The following is a 23,379-nucleotide window of genomic DNA, read 5'->3' on the forward strand; positions in this document are numbered from 1 at the left end:
CGTTCTCATGCTTTTTAACAATGGTAGGTAAGCTAATGGGAAGTTTAATCAGAGACAATTTATTTAAATTATCTCTGGTTTAATTAGGCGCTTTTGAATGGTCGATAAAGCCTAAATAAATGGAATTTATTAACCTAAGCAGTGACACAAATTGAAAGACAAAAGGTGACTTGCTCTGAGTAAAGGTAAAACGTAAAAAAAAACGCCACGTAGGCCTAGCTGGAACGTGATACTAGCACAATAACTACTTTGCTGCACTTTTACGACGTAATATTGTATGAATGTAAACTCTACCTGCCTCGTTCCCACGCCCAAAATGGATAAAAAAATCAAAGATGAGGAACAAAAATGAATTTCACACCTTGGAGGCTTTAGGCTGCTTTTATTACGAATGTAAAAATAATAATGGACGCATCGCATTTAAAAGTTACAATAATGTTAAAACTTTCTTCAGTATTGTTTGGTTCTATTTTTTTTCTAAAATGTGTTGAGTAGCGATATCTAGTGAGATTCGTTAAAATTGTGTTAAAAGTTCTATACTAGCGACATCTAGTATGATTTGTTGAAACTTTGTTGAATGTTAGGAGCGCCATCTAGTTGGAAATTAGATAACTTCTATGACGGTTCTTTGCAAACAGCGCCATCTAGCTCCTGAGAGTAAACATTTAATATAAATTTTTGTAAAGGTAGGTACTAGGTATGCGCAAATTGCGTTTTCAACCGCAGTTTTTAGTATTATTGCCATTAAAAATATCATTTATTTTCCTTTGCTGAATAAGCTAAGTAGGTACTTGCATAGCTTGTATTGTAGGTACCTACTAGATTTAAAAAACCATGCAAACTTAACTCACCTTGTGTAGGATTGAACTTTCAACAAAATATATCGACATTATACTTAGTTTCGTACGTATTTTCACAAGACTACAACTAAATAGTGTAAGCACCGACTTGAATGTAAGCAAAGTAAGATTACTTAATTTTACCTACAGGGTTTTATAGGCATCACACCACTTTGTATTAGTACCTACCTCCTAACCATAATAGAAAATTTGCGGTTTTTCATTACTTTCACTAAGTAAGGAATAAAATTGAGAAAATATAAGTCTTATTGATAGTAGGTATATTTTACTACAATAGATCGTGGAGCCTACTACGCTAAGATACAATACAATGGTATTTAACGTAGGTACATAAAGAAAAACATATAGTAGCCAGACTTAGTTTTTGACGATTATTATAAGAATCTAGCTCTACGTTTAAACTAATATACCTACGCAATGTAGAATGTCATTTGTACCTACGTATTAATTGCGACTTAGTACAATAACAAATTTTAACAAAAATTAATTAATTCCCACGTGCTAACACGTAGGTACCTATATTATAATTAGCTTATGCCCGCGATTTCGTCCGCGTGGACTACACAAATTTCAAACCCCTATATTTTAACCCCTTTAGGGGTTGAATTTTCAAAAATCCTTTCTTAGCTGATGTCTACGTGTGATGGGCGCTAGGTGATGCGATGAAGTATTCTTTTTGTTCCGGAAAATAATAAGAGTAATATAATACTTGTTCGATAATATGCTTTTACCATCTTTCTATCCCCCTTCGCCAATAAATCTTCCGGTTTGTAATAAACAATTCACTAGCGCCATCTGCCGACGACGCGCGTTCATTTCGCGGCGATAAATCAAAGCGGTGCAACAGATGGCGTTAAAAGTTTGGCAATATCTCACCGAGGGAAAGATTGTGTTTACGAGTGTTTTCCCACTTTCCCGGTGCTGCAGGTGTGACTTAGATTTGCAAAACTAAATTTTAAAATGTTAAGTATTCAAAAGTACGGAAAAAACGAACTAATATTCTGTACGTCTACCTACCTAATTTGGATATTATATAGTTACGCACTATTCGACTGAAGTCGTTTTATGGAATTTGAGTCAGTTTAATAATTTTAATTGTGTGTTCGATAAGTTATTTATTATTATTCCTACAATAATGTAAAAGGAGCTTTGATTGCTTTAAAACATTTTTCCCCATTATTGAACAAATATAACTTGGCAAGTTTGGAATAGTCAGTTAATCACATTTGAAATCTGACATGAAAATATAGTTCAAACTTAAAAATGCACTTGGCAAGTTTTTTTACCATAAATAATAATTGACAAACGTCCGTGTGGATTTACATTTTTCAAAATCCCGTGGGAACTCTTTGATTTTTCGTGATAAAAAGTAACCTATGTGTTAATCCAGGGTATAATCTATCTCCATTCCAAATTTCATCCAAATCTGTTCAGCCGTTTTTACGTGATTGAGTAACAAACATCCAAACATCCACACTTTCACATTTATAATATTAGTAGGATAACCTAAGACATACCTATTGTGGCTACTTAAGTATAATTTTATGGAAAATCAGTAGCGAATTTTCCGCCCTACGCGGCTATCGGCAGTAACGTTCATGGAAAAGCAATTAAACCGTTTATGTGAGGAAGTTAACTACCAGGCGGTTACTGCATGGGAACGTTATGGGACATTTCCACCATACGCGTCCTTGTTAATTGCCCGCGCGGTGTCATAATAAATATTTTTATGGGTTACAATATGCCTTAGCCTAAGGGTTTTAAGGCATCTGCCTCTAATTCGGGGAGCTCAGGATTCGATCTCGGGCACGCACCTCTAACTTTTCAGAGATATGTGTTGAAACTTGCGTCTCGCATGCCTGAGAGTTCTCCGTAATATTCTCAAAGGTGTGTGAAGTCGGCCAATATGCAGGGGTAACGTCGTGGACCCTTCTCATTCTGTGGAGATCCATGCTCAGTAGTGGGCGAGCGTAGCGGTGGGTTAAGATTAAGATGATGATCATGAATAGTTTGGGAGTTACGAAAAAATACTAGGATACACTAACAAACTAACTCAGGCTGGTTAAATCATAACTCTTCCATTATTTACCAGTACTGGAGTAATCAGCGACTCATCGCCAGCTCACTATCGGCCATGGTCCTCCACGCTGCCCAAGAGCGGATTGGCAGATTTCACATACCTTTCAGAACATTATGGAAAACTCTGAGGCAGGCAGGTTTCCTCACAATGATTTCCTTTGTCGTTAGAGCAAGTGATACATATTTAAACTAAACAAATAGCTCCTAAAAGTTAGAGGAGCATGCCCGGGATCGAACCCCCGATCTCTCGACTATCAGGACTGTTTTCAGTGGGGTACCTACTACCTAATATAGGGTAATAATATGATACATCGTTTGCCCGTCTCCCGCTATTCCTCGGCACATTAGGTCGGCGGTAAACAGAGCCATGTTTACTGCGAGTTACAGGTGCCATATGGTTAATGTTACATTTACTTTATATTCAGGGGTGCAGAGTTGAAACAGCCAGTACTAATATTTATAGAAAGTAAATTTGGAGTCAGTATTTCTAAATATGTGTAAAAGGAAAAGCTGACTGATTGACTGACTGACTGGTTGATTTATCAAAACTACTGGGCGGAAGGGGCTGAAATTTGGCATGCAGATAGCTATTATGACGCTAAGAAAGGATTTTTGAAAATTCAAAATAGGAGTGTGAAATTTGAAGAGTCCGCGCGGACGAAGTCGCGGGCATAATCTAGTTAATTATAGAATTTTATTAAACTTTTCGGTGTTAGAATAAAGACCTCGCACCGGAAAAAGCAGTGTTGGTAGACCTCTACTAGGTGGGTAGTGGATAGACGACATCAAACGAGTCGCAGGGAGCCGCTGGATTGAGGCGGCGCAATACCGTTGCGTGTAGAAGTCTCTACAAGAGAACTATGTCCAAACTTTTATCGGTTGTACGAACTATGTGCCCTGCCCATTGCCACTTCAGCTTCGCAACCCGTTAAGCTATGTCGGTTACTCTAGTTCTCCTACGGATCTCCTCATTTCTGATTTGATCACGTAAAGAAACTCCAAGCATAGCTCTCTCCATCGCTGAGTGACTCTGAGCTTTCTTATGAGACCCATAGTAATTGACCATATTTTTAGTAGTTATCTATTTAAGCGAGAAATCGACGGACGAAGGGGTGGGTAACCAATTCTTTTGTTTGAGAGTCAAAAGGACGATTAAAAGCCAGTGAACCGTGGCCAAAAGAGAGCACTTTAAACTTAATTGGTCACCGGTTCCATTGTCGTACGAGATACAATAGGTTGACGGATTTATTTCCATCAGTAATAGTGACGTTGGAAACTTGTAAGAGATCAAAATGCATTTAATATAGGCATCAAATTGTTACGCATTATTTAGAGATTTTAATTACGTTTATTTAAATTTCAAATGCGTGCTCTGGTTGGTACACAGGATTGGTCATTGGATGGATGATAGCCTCAGTTGGTACGAGTTTATACTTTAAGGTATAAAAAATTAATTATCATGATAGTACTAACTGACTAAGTAATAATTAGGTGAAGTAGAATGTTTTCAAAAAATATAAACGAATGTTGAATACGTAATTATTTTAAACTTGTTAGATTTTCTATAAAAACCAACAAAACAACAATTATTTAGCCATCACTTTCGATTTTTGGAGTTGTTTTAAATGTTTCGTGATTTTCTTCATTCATTCTTTGACATGGTATCTATCAGAGGATAACTGAGCGTTAAGTGAGAGTAAGGTTTAAATACTATCCAAATAATACCTCTTAGTTTTGTCCAAGACTGATCAAACCTCGGAACATAAGACAAGGTTGTACAATTTGTGTTTTAGTTACTGCTATGAAAACTATTAGAAAACTACGACTTTATCCCCGTGGAATTAGTTTTTATAAAAATCCCGTGGGAACTCTTTGATTTCCCGGGATTAAAGTATGCCTATGTCACTCTCCAGGTCTTTACCTATACCCATGCAACAAATCACGTCAAACCGTTGCACCGTTGCGACGTGATTGAAGGACAAACAAACAAACCAATAAACAAACAAACACACTTTCGCATTTATAATAAGGGTACTGATATACCAAATGGGGAGAGCCTATTGGTACTGATATGACAACCATTTCACACCTATCCCCCTTATAGCCCCCTTACCCGGCTGAGTTTGTTGTGGGCTCTTCTCAGACCTGGGACCGTTTGGAACCCTCGTAGCTTTAGTTTTAAGTTTGCGTAGTAATTATCACCACTATATCTAACAAATCCAACAACTGACAATCAAAAAGAGTAACTTTATTGCCTATTTTGAATAAATTATTTGAATTTTGAATTTTATACTAAAAACGTGTCGCCTCCAACAATGGAGTCGCGCGATTCCGGGAATATTAAAGAGATTCGCGAACCACAGTGGGCATATTTCCTTCAGGGGAGTTCCACTACATTAAGCACTAATTTTGGAGGGGCGAGGTAGGTGGGGGGGGGTGGGGGGGGGGGGTCTCAATTATAATGGCAATCATAAATGCCTCGCCAAGAAGTCATCGAACCAAGAAATTGTTTAACTTTTAACGTCATCAAAATGGTCCCTGCAGGGCGATTGTCTAAAACCTGCATCAATCATTATTACAATCTCAATTGTTCTGATTGGCTGAATTTGTGCGATTCTTCTTGCAACAATGCATTGTGGCCAATAGTGAGCGAGCATTAACCAATCAGAGATGATTGCGATCGTGACATTGTAGCTGTCAAACAACCGCGGTAGGGCCCATGTTGGTGATAGAAACTATAAGTATACTTAGTTCAAGCCAAGTTTATAAAAATCATGCCGAGCCGTTGCTTCATCGCGACGTAATTGAAGGATAAACCAACAAATGCACGGACATAGTCGCGGGCATCAGCTGGTAGGCGCCTACTAGGAATAAATGAAAAATGTAACAATTAAGAACCATAATCAACTACGCTTCAAATTACTCGATAAAAATTTGGATCCCCTCATTAAAACAAATAAGGAAAAACGTTAAAAAAACAGGAGTTTTAAAAATGTTCCGCCATTAAAAATTTGGGAGCTCAGCTTTTCTTTTACACGAAAAACTTCAACAATTAAACGAATTGAGACTTTAGTATCAACTCAGCAATATTAACGGATTTAGGACTAATACAGACGTGCGACTGTCTTGGTCTTCGAACAGTCATGCACTGATTGTGATGATTGATGCCACTTGCCAGTGACGAAATGAAATAAAATGAAATGTAACGAAATGAATTTTCGAACTACCTGCCCTGCCCATTGCCACTTCAGCTTCACATCACGCTGAGTTATGGTGGTTCTCCATGGGTTCTCCTATACCGATCTCTTCATTTCTGATTTGATCACGTAGAGAAACTTCAAGCATTGCTCTTTCCATCGCCCGTTAAGTAACTCTGAGCTTTCTTATGAGTCCCACATTTAAAAGTTTATACCTAACTAGGTTATGCTCGCGACTTCGTCCGCGTGGACTACACTTTTATTTTGCCCCCTTAGGGGGTGAATGTACCCTAGGTCGAATTTTCAAAAATCGTTACTTAGCGGATGTCTACGTCATATTATCATAGCTATCTGAATAACAAATTTCAGCCCGATCCGTCCAGTAGTTGGAGCTGTGCGTCGATAGATCAGTCAGTCAGTCAGTTCCGTTTATATTAATACTAGCTTATGCTCGCGACTTCGTCCGCGTGGACTATACAAATTTCAAACCCCTATTTTACCCCCTTAGGGGTGGAGTTTTCAAAAATCCTTTCTTAGCAGATACCTACGTCATAATAGCTATCTGCATGCCAAATTTCAGCCCAATCCGTCCAGTGGTTTGAACTGGGCGTTGATAGATCAGTCAGTCAGTCAATCCTTGTATATATTTAGATTTAGATACATTTTGGTCTCACGCCTGTAGTTGCCCTTATTTGAACACGCCCTTAATGTAACTGTTCGAAAGTTTCATTAAGAGTGCCACAGGAGAGACGCAGCGCCAAATCAAATTCATTTGCATCTTTACAAATTAAAACGCGGAAACTTTGCGTCGCTACCGCCGCCCGCCGCCGCGCCGGGGCAGCACTAATGATTATGAGATTTTATACGCCAATTTGTTTTTCCCCTATTTAATCCCTTTTTAACCGACTTCAAAAAAAGGAGGAGGTTCTCAATTCGTCGGAATCTTTTTTATTTTTTTTTTTTTTTTTTTTTTATTTTTTATGTATGTTCCCCGATTACTCGAAAACGCCTGGACCGATTTTGAAAATTCTTTTTTTGTTTGAAAGGGTATACTTCAAAGTTGGTCCCATTTCAATTTGGTGAAGATCTGATGAACATCTTCGAAGATAGATACTGGAACTCCTCAACGGATAAGAGTAAATTGCTCGCGATCAGTGTAATAGCTTAGTAAACAGTAGATTTTTAACCAGTCATAGCATAATTCCATGGAGCCACTAAAAATTGTGAAATAAAAAATTTTTACAAAAAAAATAAAAACCGACTTCGTTACACAAACACTAAAAATTGAAAAATAATTTAATTTATTACCGAATATATTATGTATACAAGAGTTAATATAGTTCCATAATAATATTTTTTGGGGTCGGTGCCAATGAGGTGCCATTGTGGAGTCCCATAAAAATATGAAGTCTAGACGATTCGCGCAGCTAAAGCTAATTGGCACCGGCACCAAAAAGTATTAATATGGAACTATATTAACTCTTGTATACATAATATATTCGGTAATAAATTAAATTATTTTTCAATTTTTAGTGTTTGTGTAACGAAGTCGGTTTTTATTTTTTTTGTAAAAATTTTTTATATCAATAGCTCATTGGTACTTTATATTTTGGAGTAGTATTTAGAGTTTTTTATATTATTTTATTTATAGACTAGCGCTTGGCTTCAATCAGATCTGCTGGCCTAGAAGATGGAGCGCGCTTGCCTAGAAGATGCCTATTAATAATTCTTGACTTGAATTGAATTGGAAACTTGTGTCGTAAAAAGTTTGTGCTTACTGAGTTTTCGTTAATAACGTTCTCAAAGGTGTGTGAAATCTATCAGTCCACAATTGGTCAGCGGGTGAACTTTGGCCTAAATCCTTCTATAGAGATCTGGGCTCAATGTAATGGGCTGGCGATGTGGTGAGAGGATGATGTTTTTTGATTTTATAATTGGCTTTATTCACAGATTTATTTTAAGGTCTCCTTACGACGATGTGTTTAGAGTTTAGACCTCTTCTTTTTCCTTACCTTATCCCACACTACGTGGGGTCGGCACAACATGTCTTCTTCTTCCACTCACTTCTGTCATTCGTCAACGTATTATCCATCCCTTTTTCACGCATATCCTCTTTCACTCAATCCATCCACCTTTTGTTTGGTCGTCCTCTCCTCTTTTTTTCCTTCCACATGCATACTTTAACATTCTATTTAAATTATTTAGTCAGAACGATGTGTTCAGACTAAATAGTTTAAAATACATATCAAAAATTGCGGAACCGGTAGAATTCGAACCTGCGTCCTCCCTGAGTATCGCTTCCGGAGCGCCTTTGACCGCTAAGACACGGTTCACTTACTGATAAGTGATGAATTTTGAGATATGTTCAATGTATTTTTTTGTCAGACTTCTCACACCTTCGAGAGCATCATGGAGAACTCTAAACTCTAATAATCACGTTGATCCTTGATCCCTTTGTTAATACTAACCCATGGGAAGCGGGGGCAGGTCACTTGTGTTATCTATTTACTCAACTTTTCACAAAGTGGAGTGTTAGTCAAATAACTTTGAAGTCAGCAAAGTGCAGTGGAACAGTAAAGTGAAGTGAAACCCGATCTCTGTGGGTGGTCCGCGGTAATTATGCACGAATGTATATTTATGTGTTTGCAACCTCACGAACCCAGCGATAATATGCAATAATTATGTTTGTACGCACAAAAGGTATAGGTACCTAATATTAAGTTTATTAAGGTTATTATCGTTAGTGGGCAATATATTATCCATACTAATATTATAAATGTGAAAGTGTGTCTGTCTGTCTGTCTGCTAGACTTTCACGGCCTATCCGTTCAACCAATTTTGGCGAAATTTGGTACAGCGACAGCTTGCATCCCGGGGAAGGATGTAGGCTACTTTTATCCAGAAAAATCAAAGAGTTCCCACGGGATTTTCAAAACCTACATCCACGCGGACGAAGTCGCGGGCATCCTCTAGTTTTTAATATTTTATTTATCTCAATAAAACTCCTATCTACCTAAAGGGCCACGACCCGCAGAAATGAGAAACACGACGCACAGACAAATTATGGTGCGACAAAAAGCAGAAAATTAGAAACCGATTAGGAATATTGGGTTTGGAATATCCTTTGGGTATGGAGCCTTAAAAATATATATATTTTTTTATCGATATAAAATAAATAACAAGATATGCCCAAGCGAACAAAATTTTTCACGGTTTTGGAACCAAATAAATCAGCGCCACCTTTTAGATACTAATGAACGACCTGTTTGAAATCCAGACGTCACTGAGGTCGAGGTGCTAAAGCACCACTGAGTCGGTGCCATTTTGTTTGTTCAATAGCCCTGTCCATAGTCTAATAAATCTGAAGTAATATAAATAAGTCAATGATATTTTTAAAGATTTTTCCTATTTTGCTGGCCCAGGAATCAGGATAATATAGTTTTTGCTGAGACTTTCAAACGGAGCACGAAAGCAATACGTACCGTTGTCAGTTGCAAGAGACGGCTCCGGGAGGGTCCCGTATGATTTATTGGTTGCGGAATTAAAATGTTGAGTCGCAAACCAGTGCGCGAGCATGGTGATAAAAGGAGCGGGCAAACAATAAGCGATGTTTACTAAGCGTTGTTTTGAAATTTTTAAAAGTTTATAATACACTAGCTTATGTCCGCGACTTCATCCGCGTGGACTACATAAATTTTGAACCCCTATTTCACCCCCTTAGGGGTTGAATTTTCGAAAATCCTTTCTTAGCGGATGTCTACGTGATAATAGATATCTGTATGCCAAATTTCAGCCCGATCCGTCAGTAGTTTGAGCTGTGCGTTGATAGATCAGTCAGTCAGTCAGTCACCTTGTCCTCTTTATATTTAGACTAGCTTATGCTCGCGACTTCGTCCGCGTGGACTACACAAATTTCGAACCCCTATTTCACCCCCTTAGGGGTTGAATTTTCAAAAATTCCTTCTAAGCGTATGCCTGCGTCAAAATAGCTATCTGCCTGCCAAATTTCAGCCCGATCCGTCCAGTAGTTTAAACCGTGCATTGATAGATCAGTCAGTCGTTCAGTCAGTCAGTCAGTCACCTTTTCCTTTTATACATTTAGATTTAGACTAGGCTACTTGTTTAAGAAGTGAGTTTAGGAAAGGAAGCCTGTTTTGACCGGGAACTTTAGCCATCACAACGGCGTCATCAGCAACGACCACCGCAAAGTGCAGCTACATAATCTAATATTATATAAAAACCGACTTCGATACACAAACACTAAAAATTGAAAAATAATTTAATTTATTACCGAATATATTATGTATACAAGAGTTAGTATAGTTCCATAATAATATTTTTAGTGCCGGTGCCAATAAGCTTTAGCTGCGCGAATCGTCTAGACTTCATATTTTTATGAGACTCCACAATGGCACCTCATTGGCACCGACCCCAAAAATATTATTATGGAACTATATTAACTCTTGTATACATAATATATTCGGTAATAAATTAAATTATTTTTCAATTTTTAGTGTTTGTGTATCGAAGTCGGTTTTTATTTTTTTTGTATAAAAATTTTTATTTCACAATTTTTAGTGGCCCCATGGAATTATGCTATGACTGGTTAAAAATCTACTGTTTACTAAGCTATTACACTGATCGCGACCAATTTACTCTTATCCGTTGAGGAGTTCCAGTATCTATCTTCGAAGATGTTCATCAGATCTTCACCAAATTTAAATGGGACCAACTTTGAACTATACCCTTTCAAACAAAAAAAGAATTTTCAAAATCAGTCCTGGCGTCTTCGAGTAATCGGGGAACATACATAAAAAATAAAAATAAAAAAATAAAAACAAAAGATTCCGACGAATTGAGAACCTCCTCCTTTTTTTGAAGTCGGTTAAAAATACTAGCTGATGCGTGCGACCTCGTTCGCGTGGAATTAGGTTTTATAAAAATACCGTGGGTACTCTCTGATTTTCCGGGATAAAAAAGCGCGACAGTGTGTTTGTTTGTTAGTTTACTGGTTTGTTGGTTTGTCCTTCAATCACGTCGCAACAGAGGAACGGATCAACGTGATTTTTTGCATTGGTATAGTTAAAGACCTGGAGAGTGACGTAGGCTACTTTTTATCCCGGGAAATCAAAGAGTTCCCACGGGATTTATAAAAATCTAAATCCACGCGGACGAAGTCGTGGGCGTCAGCTAGTATGTTTATAATTTTTTTGCATTAGACTGAATTTCAAGAATCCAATTTCAAGAAACTGTCTAAACAAAATACATAATAAGTGAGAAATAAAAATCGCTGCATCCTTTAAGTAGCCGCAGCCTAATTTGTATAAAGATAAACGCAAGGTGTTAACAGAGTTTATCCCATGGATTAAGGATATAGGATTAAGTGGATCTCGACACTTTTAAATTAAACCATTTTTTCACTTCATTGCCTTCATAATTTATATCTAACGTGTTTTATCTGCGCTCGTTATCAAGGGACACAGGTTTGGATCCGGGGTATGCACCTCGGAGTTTTTGACTTGATTTAGAAATCTAAGCTTTGCTGGTAGGGTAGTAACTAGCCACGGCCGAAGCCTTACACCAGACCAGACCAGAAATTTAGAAATTCCAAACCCCTGCCGGAAATCGAACCCGGGACCTCCCACTAATAAGACCACAGCGCTTACCACTGCGCCAGGGAGGTCGTCACTTGAAGTATCAATCTTCACTTGAATGTGGTAATCATCATTATAGACGTCCACAGCTGGACATAGATTTCCTCACGCACGGAGGGTTTCGAAACGCTACACTTTCCAATGCGAGGTCGCTATTCTAGCACCTTGGGACCCCAACGTCTATCGCTTCGAACTATGTGGCGCCCATTGCCACTTCAGATTCGCAACCCATTGAGCTATGTCGGTTACTCTGATCTAAAGATCTCCTCATTTTCGATTAAATTACCTACGTAGAAAATTACTCTAGGTAACTTAAAAAAATAAAATTACCTACGTAGAAAATTACTCTAGGTAACTTAAAAAAATAAAATTACCTACGTAGAAAATTACTCTAGGTAACTTAAAAAAATAAAATTACCTACGTAGAAAATTACTCTAGGTAACTTAAAAAAATAAAATTACCTACGTAGAAAATTACTCTAGGTAACTTAAAAAAATAAAATTACCTACGTAGAAAATTACTCTAGGTAACTTAAAAAAATAAAATTACCTACGTAGAAAAATCATTCCAAGGATAGCTCTACCTCCAAGTTAAAGCATAGTTTGACAATAAAATATTATGTATATCAACAAATTAAAAAAAAAAGATTTCATAAAACGAGTAATTTTTCTTAAATTAACTTAGATAAAGCCAAGTTCTAGAATTTTTTCTTGATAAAACCTAAGTACTGGTTAGTTCTGAGACAGGATGCTAGTTCTAACAGTCAGAACATAGTGAAAACCACTAGGATTGAAATTATTTTAATTGGCAATTAGAGAAGTAAAATGTGATTGGCAACATTCTTTATACGCGGGCTTTGCTGATTGTGGTGTAATTGTGTGGCGAGGAAAAGGTTTCTAATTGCTTTTTCGCTTGCTTTTCATAGAAATTAATTATTATAAATTAGTTATCATAGGCTATAATATTATGATAGATGTAATCACAAATTCAGTTTTTAGATTTTTCCCCTCATGTCTGCTATAAGATCTCCCTTCTTGCCAAATTTCATGATTCTAGGTCAACGGTGAGTACCCTATAGGTTTCTTGACAGACAGATAGACAACAAAGTGATCCTATAAGGGTTCCGTTTTTCCTTTTGAGGTACGGAACGCTAAAAATGAGAGTGGCTGGTGATAATCAAGGGGGTAAAGTAGTTAGGGGGAAGAGTAGTTAGCTACTTAACTAAATCTTTAGAAAAAATGTAATAATAAGTACTCACTTCTTTGCAGTTTCCGTCACTTACCTTTACTTATGCACCTTTCTAATTTCTATAACGTAACGTATAATCAATGTACAGTAATCATAAAATAATTTTCCGTCCCTTTTCTGTCTGCATGACTCAGCGCTTAACCTTGAATCAGGACTCTGATTACATTTCTAAAATTATTTCACTTATAAGCCCTCTCCCTGGCTAACTTGTCTTATTAGAACTTGGCTCGCCACACTGGCGCGTGTCTTGATATAATATAGTATGTACTATAATTCCCGCAAAGTGCTAATGCGCGTGGCCGCCATTTTAGTGACGTCAGCACTAGACTGAAGTTTCGAGCTGATGCTATATTTTTATGTCGGCTGACGTCATTTCGATGTTAATGAAACATGGTTCCAGCGCAATAGCAATTTGCGAGACATACTCGGTAATAAAGATAAAGGTATGCACTCACCCGATCGCACGGCGCCGGCGCATGCAGCTGCCTCGCCTGGCCTCTGCCCAGCGCCTCCCTCTTGCGCTGCGCGCTGAACAGCCGCAGCTCCTTCCTCTCCTCGTCCGACAACGCGTGGCAGTAGCGGACCTGGAATTATATCACACGACATGTTTACAGGTGGACCTAAATAGAAACTATTCTAAACCTGAGCTTTCGTTATCAGTTTAAGGTGGTAGGTAGGTAGCTACCGTGCTTGCCTGGAACATGACTATTCATTTGGTTGGAAAAGCTAAGTTGGATGGAGGATTTTAGGTTTACTTTCACTTTCACTTTCGCATAAATTTATGGATATTAAACATACCCTAACTTCTCAACAATACTTCTAAAGTACATATTTTGTCGACATGTTACAGGCCAAAGCCGAAATGCCGGCACATCACAATTGGCCCAGACAATCCTTAGAAATGCCAACAATGCTTAGTCTATAGCCAAGTTTTGGCACCTGCCTTGCAAGTTCTCATACATAAATCAGGATTGCCTAGTCCAAAACCAAATTGATAAAATTGATCTTTTAGTTTAGACTAAGAATTTAGGTACCTACTCCATGGATAGGCTGCCAAACTCGGCAGCAACCGAAGATTTGGCTTTAGAAAGAGTGCCCTCGGCATTTTTAAGGATTGCCTAGGGCCTAGGCCAATTTAGTGAAGTGCCTGAATTTCCACTTTGAACAGATGGGTTAAATTGAAATCTCGTAATGTATAATGCTTGCACAGTAACAGCCTATTCCCACTTTTAGAGAGTGCAATTTTTTCAGATTTAGTTTTTCAAGAGAAAAGGTTTAGAACCAAATACTTAAGTTACATAATCATAGGTGGCCCCATTGCTTGGTTTTATTCTTCAAAAGATTATTAAAGGCCGCTAGACTCTGCCGTTTTTTTTTATCGTTTGAAAGGCAAGAAGCTTTTAAAACGGCCGCGGCAGAGTCTGGCATTGTAGAGCTAACATCTTCTGAAGATGATCCGGTGTCGCAGTGCGTAGCTAATAGCTATACTAATTTAGAGAGTTAGTGTGGTGTTGCGTGGTGATGGCGCATATTGATCGCTCGCTCGCTTGCTTTTCTCACATGTGTGGTAGCGGAATGGCGAGAGAAGGTAAAGAGAATATTGGTAGTTGGTAGTACCGCTTGCTTGCTTTTCCCACATGTGTAGTAGGGGGAGGGCGAGAGAAGGTAAAGAGAATATTGGTAGTTGGTAGTACCGCTTGCTTGCTTTTCCCACATGTGTAGTAGGGGGAGGCGAGAAAAGGTAAAGACTAGAGAGAATGTTGGTAGTACCTCATTGTCCTGTGGCGGCAGCTGTTGCAGCAGCTGCTTGAGCCGGTACCGCTCGCCGATGCTGTTGACGTACGGCACCTTGTCCTCGGGCAGCGCGGAGAAGTACAGGTGCACCTGGAATGACACATTGCTCATAATTATTACGTGACTAGCTGATACCCGCGACTTGTGGAATTAGGTTACTTAAAAATATCCGGGAAAATCAAAGAGCCTATGTCACTCTCCAGTAGGGCGAATGTCTAAAACCTGCATCAATCATTATTACAATCTCAATTGCTCGATTGGCTGAATTTGTGCGATTCTTGTGCAACAATGCATTGTAGCCAATAGTGAGCGAGCGTCAACCAATCAGAGATGATTGCGATCGTGACATTGTAGCTGTCATTCTCCCGCAATCGAGCAGCATGTCTTTATCTATACCCATACAAAAATCACGTCAATCCGTTGCACTGTGCGACGTGATTGAAGGACAAACCAACAAACCAACAAACAAACACACTTTCGCATTTAATAAGGGTACTGAAATTACCGAGATAGCGGCTTACTTGTAGAGCATTGTCTCTGACGTTGAGAACGACAAAACGTCATATAAGTATGAGTGACAGAGACAACGCTCTACAAAGCCGAAATGTCATTCTAAAGGCCGATGTACATTACTTTCTGCCGCGTACTGTACCTACTTTAGTCCTTAGTTTGCTTAAAACGTAAGTTAATTGGACTACCGTTAAAAACTCTAATCCATACTTCATCAATACTAATATTATAAATGCGAAAGTGTGTCTGTTTGTCTGTCCGTCTGTCTGTCTGCTAGCTTTTCACGGTCCATCCGTTCAACCGATTTTGATGAAATCTGGTACAGAGATACCTTACATCCCAGGGAAGGATATAGGCTACTTTTTATCCCAGAAAATCAAAGAGTTCCCACGGGATTTTTAAAACTAAATCGACGAAGTCGCGGGCATTGTCTAGTAATCCTTATACATATAACGGTTATTTCATTCCAGGCAAGAAATAGGAATTTGAAGGGCTCTTTAAATGTCACTATAATGATTCTATCTCACTTACCCTTCATCCTGCCCTTTCATTATAATGACAATACATTGTGAACCAAGAGGTTGGTTCGCCAAGCACAAACAATTGACATATAACGCTGACGCGCGCCGCATTTAAACAAATAAGTTATCTCTTATTGCATAAGTTAAACCGTTAGTCAATTAAATTGTTGCGCTTGCACAATCGAATTGTGTGTACCTAGGTACTACCTACCATCGATATAAATGACAAGATATGGTGAGACGAACAAAATTTTTACAGTTTTGGAACTAAATAAATCAGCGCCACCTCTTAGATACTAATGAACGACCCGTTTGAAATCCAGACGTCACTGAGGTTGCATTGGTGCTAAATAAACATTTTAGGACCAATGAATCGATGCCATTTTGCTTGTTCAATGGCCCTGTCCTTACGAAGTAATATATAAGTCAATGGTACCTACTTATTGTGTTTCTATGTCATATTTATGTGTATCAATAGTTTCTCAACCGTCACGTATTATGGACTATATAAAGACATATTATGTTATGTCCAAGTTATGGAACACTTAATTGGTTTTGTATTAGTGCCAGGTACAGTACGCGGCAGAAAATAATGTATATTGACCTTTAGAAGGAGATAGCGGATTTGTAGAGCATTTTCTCTGTCGTTGAGACCGACAAAACGTCATATAAGTGACAGAGACAACTCTTTACAAAGCCGGTATGTCATTCTAAAGGCTGATGTACATTATTTTCTGTATGTACTACTTGACCAGAAACATTTACAAATCTTAAGTCTAAACTAGTATAAAAAGTCTAAAAAAATCGGTCAAATTAAAGGACTCGCATATTCCTTCCTTCCTTCTTTCCTTTCCATTGAAAAAATGGATACAGAACGGCAAACTCCCAACGTTGGCGCGAGTAGTGGGGCGTATGCTAATTTCATCGATCCACACGTTGGGCGAACAGTGTTGGGTTCAGCGTTGGGACCAACGTGTGGAGCCGGCTTTATAGTTTCTCAATATTAGCTTTTTTTGCAATGCAGTGGACAGTAACTAATGCAATAATAAATATAAGGCTTAACCTTATCTCGTGGCGCACAGAAAACTATCAGTTAGGTGAAAGTTATGGCGGCATTATGAACTAATCCCATGCTATGAAATATAGCCCCTAATATCCTATCGTTTATGATGAAAAAGAAAAGTTATTTACGTCATATATTACTAGTTATTACAACAGTATAGTACGCGACAGGTCGAGATGCCAATCAGGGTGGGGATACCCCGCACAGCCCCCGCGCAAACCCGGTGCGGGATAGCGCGTGTGACGTGCGGGTGTGCGGGGCGTTGTAGTATGGTATGTATATTTTTTTAAAATTGTATTATTCCTATACAAGTTAGCCCTTGACAGCGATCTCACCTGGTGGTAAGTGAAGATGCAGTGTAAGATGGAAGCGGGCTAACTTGGAAGGGGTAGGGCAGTTTCATTTAAGCCCATTATGTATGTACATCGATATAAATGACAAGATATGGTCAAGCGAAAAAAATATTTCACGGTTTTGGAACCAAATAAATCAGCGCCACCTCTTAGATACTAATGAACGACCCGTTTGAAATCCAGACGTCACTGAGGTTGCATATGCATTGGTACTAAAGCACCACTGAGTCGGTGCCATTATGTTTGATCAATGGCCCTGTCCATATGCAGTACGAAATTCCGCAGTTACAGTTATAACTTTCAGTCATATAGAACTTTCTCTGTATAAATTTTTTTTACAAAAATAATAAAAACCGACTTCGTTACACAAACACTAAAAATTGAAAAATAATTTAATTTATTACCGATTATATTATGTATACAAGAGTTAATATAGTTCCATAATAATACTTTTTGGTGCCGGTGCCAATTAGCTTTAGCTGCGCGAATCGTCTAGACTTCATATTTTTATGGGACTCCACAATGGCACCTCATTGGCACCGACCCCAAAAAATATTATTATGGAACTATATTAACTCTTGTATACATAATATAATCGGTAATAAATTAAATTATTTTTCAATTTTTAGTGTTTGTGTAACGAAGTCGGTTTTTATTTTTTTTTGTAAAAAAAATTTATTTCACAATTTTTAGTGGCCCCATGGAATTATGCTATGACTGGTTAAAAATCTACTGTTTACTAAGCTATTACACTGATCGCGAGCAATTTACTCTTATCCGTTGAGGAGTTCCAGTATCTATCTTCGAAGATGTTCATCAGATCTTCACCAAATTGAAATGGGACCAACGTTGAAGTATACCCTTTCAAACAAAAAAAGAATTTTCAAAATCGGTCCAGGCGTTTTCGAGTAATCGGGGAACATACATTAAAAAAAAAAAAAAAAAAAAAAATCCGACGAATTGAGAACCTCCTCCTTTTTTTGAAGTCGGTTAAAAAGTAAACTCCGTCAACAAAAAACTAATTTAAATTTGCGACTTCCTCGAAATAAATACAAAATTCCTCTCAACCGCCACTCCATTATACAACCCAGCGTCTTGAACACAAAACCCGTGCTTACAATAATTATTAAGGTTAAAATAAAGCAATAAGAGTGCGCCCGGGGCGACGGAGCAAAAAATTGAAATGACTCCCCGAGCGAGCCCCGGCCGCTCCCGGAAAGATGCTGGGAAGACGCCAAGATGAGGCCAAATTATCGGTGAGTTCTTCTCATAAGTAACTGTTATTTGTTTGCTTAGACCTAAAAATATTTTTATTATACTACATTGAAAGAGTATTTAACTACTAGGCTATCATGTGTTTGTACTTTGTCTAATTTAGACTTGACAAGAATTGAATAACAAATCATCAACAGGGATGATAAAATGATACATATATAGATAATTCCGTCGTCCCGTAGGTCGTTCTGGATTCAGTGCACGTATCATTTTCATTAGGCGTTCATTAGACGACGGAGGGGCTTTATTAGCTACCTACTACGGACTACCTATATTTATTGCTATGCTCAGCATCATAGATAACTGCTTATTGAACTCATTTCACATATTATTCTAAGTATTTTTCAGGAATTATTTCGAAGACTTTTGCAACTTTTGAATCGTCCAAAAACTCAGTAGTTTTAATCAATTCAATAAGTGTTTTATTTACGCTTATACTCAGTTATACAGGTTTTTTTTTAGTTTTTCATTTAAATACCCGGCATGAAATATTGTGTTGAATATAAAATGTTCATGGGCGGCGGTAATAGGCTACTTGACAATTTTTTTAAGTTGGTCTTAAATGGTTAATATTTGTCCTATTATATCAAAAAAATTAACACTATATTTTTTTGCGCCCTAAAAACCGTAAAACTTTAATTTAAAAAAATATTTTTCTTAGACAGGTGAAAACACTGTCGGCCATGTTTGGAAAACACTGTCGGCCATGTTTGGCCGATAGATTATCTGTGCTCTGACGTCATGCATTTGTAAACAACAGTATAACCAGGGTTATACTGTTGTTTTCACCTGTCTAAGAAAAATATTTTTTTAAATTAAAGTTTTACGGTTTTTAGGGCACAAAAAAATATAGTGTTAATTTTTTTGATATAATAGGACAAATATTAACCATTTAAGACCAACTTAAAAAAATTGTCAAGTAGCCTATTACTTAACATCAGGTAACCCGCCTGCTTGTTTGCTCGCCATTTTTGTTTAAAAAAATGCATTTCCCACTGAAATGTTGTCTACTTCCTGAAAGATTAAGGACTCATTTCGTCTATATGCTAGCGGTTGTTTGTAGGCGGTAGATCGCAATTACGCAGGCCTCCTAGGTATTTTAAACGCCTGCACTAATTGCGTCAACGCATCTCCACTAGCAAGCAGGGTTTCCTGGAAGTATGCGGAACACACGGGCTCAGAGATTAAGTAAAGTTGTTCTTAGCTCAGTTTTTGTTCCGCAGATAATTTATCGCGTTGAAATAAACATTTATTCCTGTTTGGACCTAGACACTAGAGTGCACTGGGAATTGTTTCCGTGCTCAGATTAACAATCAAGGAGACTTGGCATCAAAATAGGTAATAATATGTACCTTGTTAGAGCAAGCTAGGTGTACAGAAAAGCTCTGAAGAGTGATAAAGTCAAAAACACATTTTTTTGTCTTTGTCATCTGGTGCGGGATTGCGAGGCTGACGTGCGGGTGTGCGGGTCCCCCCCCCCCCCGTCTCATACCCCGATTACCATTTCGACCTGTCTCGAAAGGTACTTTCCTGTACCCGTAGTATAAGATTTTACGTCTCACCAAACGTTGCTAGAATTCGAGAATCGAAACACAATAACATCAAAGTAAAATGTACCTAAAGAGGCATGAATTGAAGTCAAAAATTCAATGCCACTGATTTTAATTTCGCAACGTTTCCGCTTGGAGCGCTGTCTGTAGATGTGTAGACAAACTTGAGCTTTAAAACAAGGTGCTTGTGATCCAGTTTACTATAACGCAGAAGTGTTTCGACTCTCGAATTCTAGCAACGTTTGGTGTGACGTAAAATCTTATACTACGGGTACTGGTTCTACAGTATATTACTGTATCGAAACTGTCGAAATTTCTATGCACAATCTGTAGTAAGTAGTAAGTATGTACCTACATTGTACCGTCATTTGCGGGAACGGCTTCCATATTGCTCTTTGTTACTATAGAAAATAGGGCATTGTCTAGTCTAGGCTCATAACTATAAACTCTGGCTATTTAGAAACGTCCAAGAATGTAACAACGGAAAATAGTTATATTTTTATTTTATTTATTTTATGGACTTAATGAAAAGTGAACATTTTACACCAGACTTTTAGACCAAAGCACTAGATAAAAACTGAGACTGGTGTTTGCAATTTGCAGCCTAAATAGACCGTAGTCTGTGCTAGGGCTGACAAAGATCATTGACCTTACACGATTTATAAATTTTTACTTTTAAGACTTAAAAAAATTCAAAAAGGTACTTATTAGGTGTTAGTTAACCTTTCATACAAAACATTTTGAACAAATCATTCATACTAACATTCATACAAATATTGTATCTTAGTACATTTTTTTTTAAAATTCTTAGTTGACCATTGTCAATTTCGAAGCGTTCTAGGAGTAATTCTGCGTTTTGGTGAAACTCGATAGTTTGTAAAAAGTATTGGTGTCTAATTGACAGTGTATAGTTTTCCGTATGTATGAATATCTACGAAGTTTGCCGAATAAAGGACGCTCTCTGCACACATTCGAGTTCTTTCAAATGGTTTTTGCTGCACCGCCCTAAGAGGATAAGCAATATTTTAGAACAGAGAATTTTATAATACTCTTGTTCTTCAAAAAAAATTTTTTTTGAAAATATGTATTAGTTTTCGGGCCTTACTTTTTAGGGCTTCAATATGTTGTATCCAATTTAGTTTTTGATTACAGAGGATACTTATTCCACGTTCGTATGTACTTATTCAGGGAAGCAGTGCTATGAAGTTTAATATTTAAATTGTTGGGAGGTTCGGTTTTTTTAAAGTTTTATTGTCATTGTCAATTTCTAAGCGAGCAGGCTATAGTATATGCAGATGCAGCGACAATGGTCTGTAAACACGCGTCGCGCTCTCGGAGGCATGTCTCTATGCGAGCCGATCCTCTTTGACAATAAGCACTTCTACCCTCGAGGGGAGATACTGGCAACGTTCCTTTCTGCAAAGGTGCCGGACCACTGGGTTCAAAATATATGGAAGTGTCAATGAAGGGCGATCGTTTAGCCTTTTTTTGAATGAAAAAAGAGAAGGTTTGAAAATAATGATAAATTAATAATATGAAGATTTGCTACGAAAAACTATTTTTAACATGTAGAACCAAACAATACCATTTAATACGTGTTTGGGGCTTTTTATTAGGGTTCCGTATCTACCTCAAAAGGAAAAACGCAACCCTTATACCCCACTTTGTTGTCTGTCTGTCTGTCAAGAAACCTACAGGGTACTTCCCGTTGACCTAGAATCATGAAATTTGGTAGGTAGAAGTGAGTGACTATATCATGTGGGGTATCATATGAAAGGTCTGCACCTGTACATTCTAAAACAGATTTTTATTTATTTTTATGCATCATAGTTTTTGAATGAATTATCGTGCAAAATGTCGAAAAAATACGACTATAGTACGGAACCCTCATTGCGCGAGCCTGACTCGCACTTGGCCGGTTTTTTATTTAGTGATGATCACTAATTAAAAAAAGGGAAAAATGGATGAAAAAAAACCGAAATCCTACCTGTTCTGGCCTTAATCCTGGAGGAACCCACGTATACTCTTCTAGTGCGCAGCCTGAGTCATCATCACTCTGCGAGTGCCGGTGAGGATCCCCCGGCTTCATCAGTCTCTCTGCGTGTTCCAGCAACCCTCGCAACTTGCCCTGAGGGACTGGGTGAGGGGACAACGACATGGCTGACTGGGGCGACTGAGGGGAGTGGTAACTTTGACCAGGTTGGGATTGCCCAGGTTGGTTCAGCTGGGATACGCTATGGCTATGGAGTAAGTATGAGGATTCTTGGTAAGGTTGACTTCTCCTGAAGTTGGGATACGAGTAAGGGTGAGGGGAGTTGGAGGTGCTCGGTATGGATGAGCCGCTGTGACTGGGCTGGGGTGAGGGGAGGTGGGGTAGTGGTGATGCGGGGGCCGGTGGGGGTGGTGACGTTTGCTGCTCGTGCAGCGGTGGTGGTGACGACCCGGTCGGTGACACCACGCAGTTCCGGCAGACTGGTCTGGAAAGAAGAAATAACAAAATTAGGAAAATCAGAAGCGTTACGAGTTACGAATATTCTAAAAATCTATTTGATTGAAGCATAATATTTTGAAATTTTTGGGAAAGTCAAAATCTGATGCTGCTACGGTGCTCAAAGATATCCCCACTAATATTATAAATGCGAAAGTGTGTTTGTATGTTAGTTTGTCCTTAAATTACGCCACAATAGAAGAATGGTTCGACGCAATTTTTACACATTGATTAATAGATTTAGATGTATTTTAAGAATATCCGGCTAAGTTTGTTATGGGCTCTTCTCAGACCTGGGCGCGTTAGGAACCCCCGTAGCTTTAGTTTTAAGTACGTATTAATTATCACCACATCTTACAAATAAAAAATTTAACAATCAGGAAATTTTACCTATTCTGAATAAATAATTTAAGTTTGAGCACACGAGGTGGTTTGAGTTTGAGTTTGTATGGGCGATCGGTCGAATCCTAAATCCTTACATCATCCCGAGTGCCATATTATTGGCTACGTATAACACATATTTTATTGATAAACATTTAATATGACCGAACAGTCGCTTTTTATGGCATAACAGATTTTTTTTTCTTGCTTGCAGTTAAAAATTCGGAGAGAGGCTACTTCTTATCCCGTGAAATCAAAGAGTTTCTACGGGATTTTTGAAATCTTAAATGATATTATCTAGTATTAAAATAATATCAGAATACTGTGATTTTAAGCGAAATATATCGATTTCATTCTAATCTTATGTTGACAACTGGAATAGCTTATACTTATTAAAGTATAAGC

The 23,379-nt window shown here is 38.1% G+C and overlaps 1 protein-coding gene across 4 annotated transcripts in view; it reads right to left on the reverse strand.

Moving 5' to 3' along the window:
* Positions 1-23,379, reverse strand: part of LOC117991625 (protein prickle-like) — a 363,781-nt gene that overhangs the window by 111,096 nt on the left and 229,306 nt on the right. For all 4 annotated transcript variants that reach the window (XM_069505430.1, XM_034979220.2, XM_069505428.1 and 1 more), the window contains 3 exons: positions 22,093-22,582; positions 14,810-14,923; positions 13,495-13,623 (listed from right to left, as the gene is read on the reverse strand). In XM_069505430.1, coding sequence (XP_069361531.1) covers positions 13,495-13,623; positions 14,810-14,923; positions 22,093-22,582 — 733 coding nt within the window. The remainder of the gene's footprint in view (positions 1-13,494; positions 13,624-14,809; positions 14,924-22,092; positions 22,583-23,379) is intronic.

The sequence above is a fragment of the Maniola hyperantus genome, chromosome 20, assembly GCF_902806685.2.
Source record: "Maniola hyperantus chromosome 20, iAphHyp1.2, whole genome shotgun sequence".
NCBI classification, from domain to species: Eukaryota; Metazoa; Arthropoda; class Insecta; order Lepidoptera; family Nymphalidae; genus Maniola; species Maniola hyperantus.